The 14,498-nt window shown below is 32.5% G+C and overlaps 1 protein-coding gene across 1 annotated transcript; it reads left to right on the top strand.

Annotated features, from left to right (window-relative positions):
- Positions 1 to 267: 267 nt before the first annotated feature.
- LOC139868631 (inositol hexakisphosphate and diphosphoinositol-pentakisphosphate kinase VIP2-like) lies at positions 268 to 11,773 on the top strand. The gene is made up of 32 exons (XM_071856963.1): positions 268 to 516; positions 3,046 to 3,129; positions 3,311 to 3,370; positions 3,483 to 3,529; positions 3,750 to 3,833; positions 3,965 to 4,028; positions 4,474 to 4,627; positions 4,757 to 4,827; positions 4,978 to 5,082; positions 5,440 to 5,532; positions 5,760 to 5,834; positions 6,469 to 6,554; positions 6,636 to 6,842; positions 6,933 to 7,032; positions 7,138 to 7,208; positions 7,474 to 7,540; positions 7,714 to 7,866; positions 8,027 to 8,069; positions 8,217 to 8,299; positions 8,487 to 8,549; positions 8,626 to 8,700; positions 8,805 to 8,930; positions 9,062 to 9,303; positions 9,389 to 9,433; positions 9,541 to 9,607; positions 9,711 to 9,782; positions 9,944 to 10,182; positions 10,308 to 10,365; positions 10,523 to 10,690; positions 10,798 to 10,872; positions 11,297 to 11,512; positions 11,738 to 11,773. The coding sequence occupies exons 1-32, from the start codon at positions 268 to 270 to the stop codon at positions 11,771 to 11,773; spliced, it is 3,378 nt and encodes a 1,125-aa protein (XP_071713064.1).
- The last annotated feature ends 2,725 nt before the right edge of the window (positions 11,774 to 14,498 follow it).

The following is a 14,498-nucleotide window of genomic DNA, read 5'->3' as shown; positions in this document are numbered from 1 at the left end:
GACTTGATCACGACCCAAATCACCCGAATACATAGAAACTGCTGTAAACTCACCATAAACTCCATAAATCAATCAAATAATACTTCTCGGCTCTCAAATCATAATCCTCCAAATAATCGCGGATAATAACCAAAACCGTATTCGAATGGACTAAAAATGACGGATATTGCCATGATAAATATATGAGAAATGTGCAATATCAGTATTCCTCAACATTCATTTATTACTTGGTTACTTGTTAACGAGAAGCTTAAAACTTAAGAAAAGATGAAAGACTGGGATATGATTTGTGTAAATAGAGATTTATTGGTTTGCTCGTTATGTAAATTACAACCAGATTCCCATAATCACCTTTTCTTCGAATGTAAATTTTCTGTAGAGGTATGGGAGAAAGCTAAGTTCATCGCTATTCCGTGTATAAGGAACAAATGGAAAGAGATAATTCAAATGTTAAATCCGGCTGCGAAGAGGAAAGTTGTGAGGATTATAGTGGCTAAGGTGTTATTTGCAGCTACGGTAATATGGCAAGAACGTAATGCTAGGTTGTTTCAACGGGAGTCGCAAAATCCCACCAGGTGTTAAACATCATCTATGGAACCGTGAGGTTAAAGTTGACGTCCTATAATTCAAGGAGTCTCCACACGTGCACAATCTGAAGAGGGCTTGAAGTATACGTTATCGTGTTGAGTTATGTTTGTTTGGTTTTTTGGTTGCCTTGACTGTAGCCTTTGTCTGTTTCCTGTTCGCGAGTGTTTAGCTTGTTGACATTTTTGTAATTGTGCAATTTTAATAATATATATCGAGTGAACACACTTTACTAAGAAGATTTATTTAATGTAAGGAAGTCGAAGGATAGTGTCATACGAAGTAATTTTCAAAAAGAAGTGATCTTTATGTGACTAAAATTTATTCATACATTATCAAACTTCGTTTAGGGGGTATTAGAGGTTGTAATTAGAAAATTAATTATGCGCTTTGAATAATTATAATTAAATAATTAGTTGCAGCAAAGCGTAGTGAAAAGAAAAGGTGTTTCGATTTAATTATATGGTTTGATAATGTAATAATCATATAATTGTTAAGTGTCTGGCAAATTAGATTTATTTATTATTAAACAAATAAAATTACTAATATAGACATTCATAATGATATAGAATTACTAAAATTTAACCTACACGAATTCATTTATATAACTCTTAACACTTTATTTTTATTTTTTTGAAAGACAATAGCTTAAATCTTTATAATACAATGTGTTTATAAATATATGATTTACCGAATATCAACAATTATGAAGTAGAAAATTCTACTCAGTGGTATATAGTACTTCGTCCGTCCCATATTAATAGTGACAAAAAAATACACAATTTAAGAAAAATATAATAAAAGTACTCTACTTTTTGTTTACTTTTCAGTTTACTCTTACTTTTTCTTTCTCTTTAAATCATATCCACATACATTAATGGTATAATAGAACTTTACCTTATTATTCTTATCTATATATGAAAATAAAGGACAGCTCAAAATGAAATACTGAAATATCAATATGAAACGGAGGGAGTATATCATCTGTTTCAGTGTTTTGCTATTGCGGAATGAGGTTTATACAAAGCGTATATAAGGATAATAATGACAAAAGGTTTGAAACTGAAAAAAAAAACGTTTTGCAACGGTATGAGCCAACTTACCTTTCAAAAACTGCGTTTAGAACCTTTAACTAGTAAAATGACTCGTGAAATCACGGGTTTGTTTAAACGAAACAATTTAATGACATGTTTTAGGTATTAAGTGAATGTAAATGCTAAAGCCATTTATTTTAATGACCCGTTTGACTAAGAAACTTGTCGTTGTTTTTACAAATATATAGAGACATGTATTTTCGCATACATATGTAACGTAATTAATTTCGTAAAAAGAATCCATATTTAAATTTAAATACTAATAATATAAAAATTATAATTATAATTATTAAATTAAAAGTAAATAATAATAATAATAAAGTTCGCTCAAAGTTGAGTATTTATATTTTAATGATAATAATTATTATTAGTAATAATAAATGCATTTTAATTTTTTTTAGAAAATTAAAATTCAATTATTATATAAAAGTTGTACAATATGCTTTAAAATTTGGGTGTTCAATAGAAGATTTTACAATTTAGGAGAGATTAGTATTTTCTTTTTAAAAAGATTTCGTATTATTTTTTAATTAAATTAATATAAAATTATGACATCATCATGATGAAAATCAAAGAGTAATTAGTTTAATGATGACATTATCATTTTAGAACTTTATATATATATATATATATATATATATATATATATATATATATATATATATCGCAGTTAATTGATGATTGATCTTTATATTTATATACCAAACACTATTATTCGATTTTTAACGACTTGTAAACGTGAAAATTAAAAAATCACATTCTAATCACAACTTCAAACACGCCTGAGTGGATCACACAGTACAATATTATAAAAATCTTAAATGATATTTAAATAAATTTTGAGGATCATCACAAATTCACAATCTTAAAATTAATCAATTCATTCATTTTCATTTTACAACAAAGGCCGGGTGAAAGTCGTTTTTCCCTTTCACTTCCAAATTTTAATATACTATGGGCCCCCACATACATAAAATAGGACATGTATATTCCAGAATCCAAAAAAAACTTTTGGCCCTTTTGCGCCTATTACTATCCGATACACGTCACCCAAACGCTCTTCCTTTTTTAGAACGCTCTGTTTGCAGCTCTTGTCCTTTTCTAATCTTCGTGACTTCATCAGCCCGCATTACACATGATAATCACCGTCTACGACTACAACGACGTCGTTTTTTTCGACTGAAATTCTCACTTTCGGTATATATCTTTTTCCTCAATATAACCTGAATGTGTGTATATATAGACAAAGTATGTATCTGTAATTAAATGATTTCGTTTATTTGTTATTGAAGTGATAGGGCTATAGTCAGAAGACGCATTTTGAGAAATCGATTGATTGATATAAATAAGTAAATAAATGATGAAGAATAGCGAGAAGGATGATGACGTGGACAGGAAGGTCACAATTGGCGTTTGCGTTATGGAAAAGAAGGTGAAATGCGGCCCGGAGGTTCTGTTCCTTTTGCTTTTTATTTGAAAATAAAATAATAATTAAGAAAATCATTAACGAGCGATTGTGATTTCGATGAATCTGTACATGTAGAGAGTTGTTTTTTTCACTCGTAATTTGTGTGTTTGTGATAGTTTTTATTACTCCATTTGGTTATGTTTGTGTTTATGTCTGGCATTAGGTTTTTTCAGCACCTATGGGCCAAATTTTGGAACGGTTACAAGCTTTTGGCGAATTTAAGGTATTGACAATCGGTTTTATCGGGTTATGTATTTCTAATTATGAATTTAAAATGTGGTTATATGCATTTGCCTAAGTTTTTATTTGTGATATTCTGTTGTATATTCGTGCAGATAATCCATTTTGGGGACAGAGTTATACTAGAGGAACCAGTGGAGAGGTTATTTGAAATATTTTATAAGTTTGTGGTGTTAATTTATGTGCTCTTTATAGTAGTAGTATTTTATTTTTGTAGCGTTTGTGATGAATCTCTTTTGAATTTTTATTATGAACTTTATTTATGAGTAGGCCTGCACTTTATATGCGAGCTGAAAATGTGTATTTGAAAATTTTCTTCTTAAAACCTAGATGTTAAGTTAGCACTAATTTGAGTATTTCAGGTGGCCGATTTGTGATTGTTTAATAGCCTTTCATTCTTCTGGGTATCCACTTGAAAAGGCTGAAGCATATGCTGCATTAAGGAAGTATGTCCTGTCTTTCTTTCTTTGATATATACTATTTATATTGAAATGTGTTTATTATTCTCCCACGTCACAATGATAGATTCCTTCATAAGAATACCGTAAGTTGCATTATAGTATACTCTTCTTATCAGGCCGTTCCTTGTAAATGAACTCGAACTACAGCACCTTCTACATGACAGGAGGAAAGTATACGAGGTATGCTTGTTAAAATTTTCTTGTTAGCAAAATGGGAAAAATCAGGTTACGCAACTGTTATAAATTCCTCTTAAGTAGACCAATAGAAAGTTCATGTAAACTCATCTACTTCAGTCTGTTGGCGAGTTTGAGTTTGCAATGATCACAATTTTTTTTTCTTTTTAATCTTTTTTTTTTTTTACATATTTCCTTTCCGTATTTCACTAGTTTTATACTCCGTAAGTACGCAGCTGTCATGCTTCTTGTAACATTCTATTTAGTAGGTTTATATAATGCAGGCATTGTCAATATAGTGAAATTTGGACCAATTTGTAATGTATTTATGTTTCCTGAGAGAGGGATGTGTGTTTTCTTCATTTGTATCTATTTTAACCTATTTCATTACTAATAGAGATTATTGATCTTTTTACCCTTGTCATGTTGTTCCTCTGGTTGAAATATCAAGTGTCTTGAATTATATGGAATTCCTGTTCCACGGTATGCACTTGTGAATAGAGAGAAGCCGTATCAAGAGTTGGATTATTTTGTTGAGGAAGAAGATTTTGTTGAAGTTCATGGGGAGCGATTTTGGAAGCCTTTTGTCGAAAAGCCTATTGACGGTAACCTTTTACAGTAACCTTTATGTTTTCCTCTTCTATTTGTATGTAATGTTCTCAAGAATTATCGTTTAAAAGAGAATTAGCTGTTCAACTGTGAGTTTGTTTATTATCTTTACTTTTTTTGTGCAGGTGATGACCATCGCATAATGATCTATTACCCCAGTTCAGCAGGAGGTGGAATGAAAGAACTGTTTCGAAAGGTCAGTTCTCCAACTCGATTTTTCAGTGGAATTCGTGAACCAAGAAACTCATGCACAACCAAAAATAAATGTTCTCTTCACATAATACATGTTCAAGTTTTGAAATTATTAGAATTCAATGATCAAATCTCTTATGTAATTATGTTGCAGGTTGGCAATAGATCAAGTGAGTTTCATCCAGAGGTTAGAAGAGTGAGGCGTGAGAGTTCATACATATATGAGGATTTCTTGCCAACTGGAGGAACAGATGTCAAGGTTGTTTGTCTTCTATTCTTCATGTTAATTATTACAATGTTTATTGACTATTTTTAGTCTCAAAATACGACTAGTATTCTAGTGTAATGCAACCAGTGTTGTAAACGGCGGATGTCTCTGCCGACTGGTCGGTTTGTTGACTAGCCCGTCCCGTTTCGCCCAAAAACATCTAACAAGTCGGTGTAACCCTAAAAAGTTGGGTCAAAGCCAGTGTCGGGTCTGAGTCACTCAAAGTCAAGAGGGGTCAAAGTTAGGTCAACTAGTCATTTCAAAATCCCCGGGTAGCGTGAAAAGGGAAAACTTCATCCATTTACCCGTTAACAACTTGCTCATTATTAACTTTTTTTTATGGTATAGGTGTATACAGTTGGTCCAGAATATGCACATGCTGAAGCCAGGAAGTCTCCTGTTGTTGATGGGGTTGTTATGAGAAATCCCGATGGCAAAGAAGTAAGTGACCTGTTCAACATATCTTTTCTATATCATTTATTTTTCTGGTCTGCTCAAGAGCTATTTTTGAGTTCATATTAGGTTATAACATGTAAATCCTGTTTCAATCTTCATTGTTGCTTAACTGAAGCATCATGTAACTTTTATGGTAGTGTAATTAGTGAAATTACTTTCATATATTCGACAATTATGACAGTTGTATACTAACAAATTAAGCTATCTGGCAGGTCAGATATCCTGTCCTTCTGACGCCAAATGAGAAGCAAATGGCAAGAGAAGTCTGCATTGCATTTAGGCAAGGGGTAAGTAGTTTTGTTTTTCTATTGGCCATTGTAAGTTAATGTGCAAAACTTGCATTTTCTGTAATCACTGTGTCCACTAGTCTTATATTTAATATATTTTCATTTTGAAACATAAATTATGTAAAAAGATTTAAAATGATTTGACCCACAGTTGATCATTTTTCCATTTGTTCTTTTGAAATCTTTCATTTTTATCTTATCATTTTGCGGCTGCAAGACTTCAGTAAATAAATTGTTTGGTATTGAATGCCTAAACTTCTTTATATATAACTCCTCAAGAGGCACAACAGAAATAGCATGTATCCCTCCGTCCCAGAATTATTGCCCCGCTTTGACTTTTTGAGTCTTTCTTCTATAACTTTGACTTTAAATAGTTTTAGTTGTGTTATACAATATTTGTTGAAAGTTATACCAATGAAAACACATTTTAAAACCGAATCCATTCTTATAATTTCATCAAATATTATATAGCATAAATATAAATATCTAAAGTCAAAATTTAATAAAAATACTTTGAAAAGTCAAAGAGGACAGTTATTTTGGGACAGAGGAAGTATAAAATAAGAAACATGCAAAATCATACTTCCAGTTACCAAACATCATTGATGTTTAAGCATCTGCTTCTTGACTACAGGTGTGCGGTTTTGATCTGTTACGCTGTGAAGGACGTTCGTACGTTTGTGACGTCAACGGATGGAGTTTTGTCAAGAATTCTTACAAGTAACTCATTCTTCTATCAATAAATAATCCACTGTTACTTGTAGTTCATATATAATAAGAAACATGTTTTTACAAATACAGATATTACGATGATGCTGCTTGTGTGTTGAGAAAGATGTTTCTGGACGCAAAAGCCCCTCATCTTTCAACTGCAATTCCACCAATTCTGCCATGGAAGGTTAACGAACCCGCTCAGCCTTGTGAAGGACTAACACGTCAAGGAAGTGGAATCATTGGCTCATTTGGACAAGCTGAGGAGCTACGTTGTGTAATTGCTGTTGTTCGACAGTACGTTATACATATCTTTGTCTTTGTTTTTTGCATATCGTGCACAAATTTTGTTTTTTTATGTTGTAAGTATCTGTTTTTTGTTGGCAGTGGTGATAGAACCCCAAAGCAAAAGGTGAAGTTGAAGGTCACTGAGGAAAAACTGCTGAATTTGATGCTAAAATACAACGGGGGAAGACCTAGAGCTGAGGTGTAGCATCTCATTTACTATCTGTTTTTCGTTTCAATATACTAATTTGTATATTACACATATTTTCTTAAAATTTTTTTTTTTTTTTGGATTCTTGTGCTACAGACAAAACTCAAAACTGCAGTCCAGTTGCAGGACTTATTAGATGCTACACGTATACTAGTACCTGATACCAGGTATTATAGTTTTTTAAATTGAAATAAGTTTCCAGCTTACACTCGCTTTAGTCTAACCTGGTTTCTGTACACATTTTTAATGTCATCTGCTACAAATAACTAGAAGATCTTTTTGTGTTAATGACTACTCTGTTTTGGTGCTTAATTGTTATTGTTATTTATATTTATATTATTGAAGATACACAATGTTTTTATTTTTATTTTTTTTGAAAGAGGTGTTATTGTATACTAATGGGGTAATTTGGTTTTGACCTGGTCTTGGAAGCGACAGTGAAGCAGAATACATTGAACATGCGGAAAAATTACGTCAAGTGAAAGCAGTTCTCGAAGAGGTTTACATCTCCATTTATCTTTATGTATTTATTTATTTATATATACAGTTATATATGTTTCCATATTTTAATTAGTATCTTTTCCTGGTTAACTTTTTTAGTAATATTTTTTCATTAGAGGTGAGGTTCATCTCATGTCATTTTAAATATATTTTTATTTTTATTACTTGTAGGGTGGTCATTTCTCTGGCATCTATCGTAAAGTACAGTTAAAACCGCTTAAGTGGGCTAAAGTTGTCAAGGGGGATACCGAAGAAGAACGCCCCACTGAAGCACTCATGGTTCTTAAATATGGGGGGGTTCTCACACATGCGGGTCGAAAACAGGTGTTTACTTTTTTCAACATTTAGGCTAAAAAATTTGATTTTGTTAAATAATAGCATCTTCGATGATTTTTACTCATTCAAGTGCTACAATATGTATAGCAGGAACTTTCTTGTTCTGTTTTAATTTGAGTTTTACTCTCTTTTTTCTTCATATTATCAGGCTGAAGAACTTGGCAGATATTTTCGCAACAATATGTATCCAGGTTAGTTTTATTTTCCGCTTTTAACTTCCGACAATCCCTTTTGCTTTGTTTAATCTAGATCATATACATTTTATTCAAGATGAATCAGATGTATGAATTAAGTACTATAATTTAGTAAACTCTCTTTTCACACTCTATATGTGTCAGGTGAAGGTACAGGACTACTTCGCCTTCACAGTACGTATCGGCATGACCTTAAAATTTACAGCTCAGATGAGGGCCGTGTGCAGGTATCACTTTCATGTGCATTTTTTGTGCTTAAATTTTTAAATATTTCTGTTTTTTCTCAATAATTTTCAATGCTACAGATTCAAAGATAAATATGTCTTCCTTGAGTTAATATTCTTTCTTTTATTCCCAACAATACTATTGTTTTGATGATTTTGACCAGTCTGTGGTTTATACATCTGATGACAGATGTCAGCTGCAGCATTTGCAAAGGGACTTCTAGACTTAGAAGGACAATTAACACCGATTCTGGTTTGTTATCTTGCACTTAAGCTGTTTGACCGTTTGACTATGACTTAAAAATAAGCCAATTGTACTCCTTTTGAAGGTTTCACTTGTTAGCAAGGACTCTTCAATGTTAGATGGACTTGATAATGCAAGTACCAAAATGGAAGAAGCCAAGGTATGAGTATGGTTTTGGTTTCGGTGCCAGATGTCACATCATATTTACATATTAACTGTTCAACTTCAATGTTTCGTATAAATTCTTTCGTTATCCATTTGCAGGATCGATTGAATGAATTGATAGTATCTGGTGAAAAATTAGTCCAAGCTAATGGATCATCAAAAAAACCCTGGATGATTGATGGGGCTGGGATTCCACCTAATGCTTCTATACTTCTACCTGAACTGGTAAATGTTACTACGTATTACAGTTTCCTTCAATATTTTTTTAAACTTATCTATGAAATAAACCCTATATATAATATTGAATGAATGAATATGTATTCAAGTCCTTAAACATAATGTGCTGTGTCAAACAGGTGAAACTGACCAAAAAGGTTACTGAACAAGTAAGACTACTTGCAAAGGATGAAGACGAGAAGCTTACGGAGACAACCTCATGTGATGTTATCCCTCCATATGATCAAGCCAAAGCACTCGGTAAAACAAATATCGATGTCGATCGAATTGCTGCCGGTTTACCTTGTGGGAGCGAAGGCTTTCTTCTGATGTATGCACGATGGAGAAAACTTGAAAGAGACTTGTATAATGAACGCAAAGAGTAAGCTTTTAATATAAATGACCACAAATTAAACGCCGTTTTCTCATTATCAAATTTATAAATATTGTTTCATTTCTCTGGGCAGACGATATGATATAACTCAAATTCCAGATGTTTATGATTCCTGCAAGTAAGTAAAGATTGCTCATATGGTCTTCAACACAAATGGATTCATCTATCTAGTTAATGTTTTTGTATTTTTGATAACTGCCCTATTTACTATTTTACCCTTGACAGGTATGATCTCTTACACAATGCACATCTTAACATTGAGGGTTTGGATGAGCTATTCAAAGTTGCCCAGGTACATATTAATGTTCTCATTCACATATAACCATTTTTAGTACAGTTTAGTTGTTATTAAGCTGTGATTATCGAAGTTTTATGATGATCTTCAACTGATTCAGTTGCTTGCGGATGGTGTTATTCCCAATGAGTATGGTATCAATCCAAAACAGAAATTGAAGATAGGCTCAAAGGTAAAGAAATAAAATATTATCTTGTACCAAGTTCCTTAACCTCAATGATAGATCTAAATAGTTTTACCATGAGACAATTATGTTCTTAACTTGTGATAAATTCATTGATAAATGATAAACGATAAATGCATTTATCTGACCATTACAAACTGACTTTGTAGATTGCGCGTCGTTTGTTGGGAAAAATATTGATTGATCTGAGGAATACACGTGAAGAAGCCATTAATGTGCAATGTCAGGACTCAACAACCTCTATCGAGGTTTTAAAAGAATATAGAGATCGTCAACAAAAGAATGTGATCAAGAATGAAGAATCAAGAAAAACTTGCCACGCAAGGGAACCGTCAATGGATCCAGATTCAGATGAAGACAAAGAAATTAAATATCGCCTCGATCCAAAGTCAGTTTTTATTTACAATTCTATGTTTCATTGTGGGTCTTAACCGGAAGTATCTATATTAGATAACAGTTGTATGACAAAACTTCCTTGTATAAAATATGTGACATCTTCTTACATGTCTGTAGATATGCTAATGTGCGGACACCGGAAAGACATGTTCGTACTCGCCTTTACTTTACGTCGGTATGTAAATATATTGTCATGATAAGTAATGTTTTTGGGAACATATTGATATTTCCTTCTATCTATTGAATTCGTTTGGCTCACTCACTAATTTATTTATGTGCGTTCTGCCTCTTTAGCCTGATTTTTTTTTTTTTTTTAATTATCTTAACGACAGGAATCTCATATCCATTCATTGATGAACGTACTTCGTTATTGTAACTTGGACGAATCTCTTCAAGGGGAAGCCAGCCTTGTATGTGATAGTGCTTTAGAACGCCTAATGAAAACGAAGGAACTCGACTACATGAGCCATATCGTGTTACGAATGTTTGAGAATACAGAGGTTGACTTTTCTTCTTCTTCCGTTTTAATAAACAGTAACCGTTAGGATTGATATATTTCATTGTTCTATCTTTCCCCTTTGGTTGAATTGCTAAACATGATCTATAGGTGAATTTGGAAGACCCAAAAAGATACCGCATCGAGATGACTTTTAGCCGTGGTGCTGATTTATCTCCTTTAAAGGTAAACATGCATGATACATAAACAATTATACACTATTAATATTTTGGTCTATTAATATCTTGGTCTATACTATTTCTGCCGTGTTGTAAACGGCGGACGTCTCGGCCCACTAGTCGGCTGGTGATTAGCCCGTCCCCATTCGCCGAAAACGTCTAATTAGTCAGTTAACGCTAATAAGTCAGGTCAAAATCGTTCCAAGTCTATTGAGTCGGGTTTGAGTCGGTCAAAGTTATAATCAGATTTTGTGCATATACATCTCTTTGAAATATTTACGTTTGAAATATTAATGTTTGATATATGTAACGTATATATTACTAATAGTCATCGTTAGTCAACGTCTGACTCAACCCCGACTCGATTGACTAGTTGTTTCAAGGTCCCAACCGACTTACTTACTCACAAATAATTGATCTTTGTTGTGCAGAAAAACAACAACGTTGAGGCATGTTCGCTACATCAAGAACACACATTACCAATAATGGGTCCCGAAAGGCTGCAAGAAGTAGGTTCATACCTTACTTTAGAAAAAATGGAAAAAATGATTCGACCGTTTGCAATGCCAGCAGAAGACTTCCCCCCACCAACAATCCCGCAAGGCTTTTCCGGTTACTTTAAAAGTGCCGGCGTTTTAGAGCGACTGGTAAATCTTTGGCCCTTCAATAAGCATGGAGTTGCTAATGTTAAATAACCGTCTTTTTTTTGCTAATGTTAAATAACCGTCTTTTTTTTTTCTTTACCCAACCGAGTTTCATTATGACAAGATAAAGCATTTTTGGAGGGCGCGTATGAACAATTTTTGAAACCCTGGTGTTGCTCTTATAGTCGTTGCTTGGTGTTAAAATGATTCTTGTTACCATTGTTGTAGGGAGATCGAAATTGTTCGATGGTACAATGCAACTAGATATAGATTTTTGCCCGGGATTTCTGTCTTTGTATAATATGGAATGAGTAAGGATACTTCATATAGAATAGAATAAAATAATGTAATAGATAGTTTTATTCGTCTTTTACAATGTTCGATATCTGCATTTAACTCTACTTGTTACTCCGTAAATTGCAATACAAATAGACGTTTCATGACACTTGGTACCATTAAGACGACTTGTATGGTGGCTATCCAACAGGCGTTGGATCCCAATCATCCTCAACATATGCCCCTTTGAGCTGTATCACGGCGTGGGTTGGCGCAAAAATGGGGGAGTCGGTTGCCATTCAACGGGTGAGGCAACGGGCTTGGCTTGACACATGCCAGTGAGTGATTGGTTGGGTGATTATAGCTGTTGCACTTTAAAAAAAAAAATTAATCAAATTTAATTTTTCCTATATCTATACATCTATCTATACATTATTATAAAGCGTGTGCTAATAATCTTACGTGTTAATTTCTCAATTAATCTGAATTAATATTGCACATGTGTCAATTTTTCAAATAAACTGAATTAAATAATCTATTTTTTTTAATTAGACCAAATTAATAAGAATCATTAATATTTCTATATATAAATATATTTTGGAATCTTAATAATATTTACGTAAAAAAGATTGCCAAAATTAGATATAGTAATATGTTGGCAAAATATCATAGTTTCAATAAAATTTATATTATAAATTTCGTACAGATATATATATATATATATATATATATATATATATATATATATATATATATATATATATATATATATATATATATATATATATATATATATATAAATCAAAAGAACGATTATATTAAGATATACGAATTCGTACGTTTCCATATGAATAAATTTTGTACATATATTTGTAGCGTCTTGATGAATATATTAAAATTAAATTTGCTTATAACAATTATGAACAAATTTTAAATATAATATGGACCTATATCTTATCCATTAATTTTAATATCATACAACCCTTCGAGCTTTAATTATTATTCATTAATTTAATATTTTAATAACTAAAGGCTACTATATTTATATTTTTAATATAAACAATCTGTCACATAAACGGGCTCATAATCTATGCGTTAGTATTCAATATTAATGTTCTGATACAAATGTTATTAGTAATAAACTATTTTTTCATTGTAATTGTATTATACATTTGATATATGTCGATATCAATATCCATACTAACTTTATCAAATATTAATTTATACAACCGACGTTTAATGCATGGACTCACGTTAGTATACAATAGTAATGCTTTCGATACAAATATTATTAGTAATAAATGATTTTTCATTGTGTTTGTATTATATATTTGATAAATATTAATATCGAATAACAATTTGTACAACTTCCGTGCAACGCACGGGCTCGTAAAACTACTATACCTTATATTTACTCATTTTTATTACACACACAACTCGTCATCTTAATTCTTATTTTCCTTTCAAATTATATACTTATTTATTTTTCGGAATAGATAAAGTATATAAAATGCTCGAGTTTATTTTTGATTCTGAGTCGGATGATGGAAAAATAGTTCATTTTGTCAATAATTTAACGGAAGAAGAAGTGGAGGGAGAGACTAGTAGTTCAAGAGTCCCCGAGCCCGTACTTATATTCCTAAGGATCGTGAAGATGCGGCCAAAAGGTTATACAAAGATTATTTTTCGGAAACAAAAAAGTATCCCGAAAAAAATTCAAGCGACGTTATCGAATGAGTCGTCAACTATTTCTCCAAATCGTCTAAGGTATATCTAACTTTAATAGTAGCTATATTCCCGATTATTTTATGTATATTAAGGAACGTCCTGATGCAGTTGGTCGTCAAAGTTTGACAATACTACAAAAGTGCACAGCGGCCATACGTCAACTGGCGTATAGAAGTACACCTGATATGTTTGACGAATATATACAAAGTGGTGAGAAAACGACTGCTTTATGTTTAGATTATTTTTGCAAGTGCGTATTTCATTTGTTTGCTAGAGAGTATTTGCGAAAACCAACTACCGAAGATATTGATCGGCTTTATTCTTTTCATGCACAAACCCATGCCTGAATCCCTTGCGGAGAACCAGGTACATATTCATCATCACTAGGTTCGATATTTTCGCTTTCATCCCTAAATTCCATGTACAACTTGTGATGCCCCGTACAAAACTATCGTGTACAAATCATCAACAACAGGATCATTACAAGGTCAAACACTATATGCGTTTTGAAAACAAGTTTGCATTCATGATAAAAGCTAACGTCATAACCAAAGTCAATTGTTTTACAACCAAAAGTATGCTTCTATGACTAGAAGCAAAGATAATAGTACGTGACCCTTAGGTCGTTACAAATCATAGTTTCAGAAGTAAATAAGTTTGAATGCAAGACAAAGTAGTTCATGCGGTGACATCTCTAAAGCAGCGGATGTCTACAGCAAGACTAGTACACAGCGAAAGCAACCTTAAGCACCTGAGAAAAACATCCTTAAAAACGTCAACACAAAGGTTGGTGAGCTATAGTTTAAGTATAACAGTAATGTAAGGTAGGCCACGAGATTTCAGTGCTACAAAGAGCGTTTCAAAACAGTATGATAAAGTATATGTTTAACCGTGGGCACTTGGTAACTAACTTAACGTTTATAACCCCCTGAAAGTACACTTGGCAAGTGCGTATGTATACGAAGTATTAAACACCCTTTAAATG

The sequence above is a fragment of the Rutidosis leptorrhynchoides genome, chromosome 9 (genome assembly GCF_046630445.1).
Source record: "Rutidosis leptorrhynchoides isolate AG116_Rl617_1_P2 chromosome 9, CSIRO_AGI_Rlap_v1, whole genome shotgun sequence".
Classification (NCBI taxonomy): Eukaryota; Viridiplantae; Streptophyta; class Magnoliopsida; order Asterales; family Asteraceae; genus Rutidosis; species Rutidosis leptorrhynchoides.
This window is presented reverse-complemented; position numbering and strand designations above follow the sequence as displayed.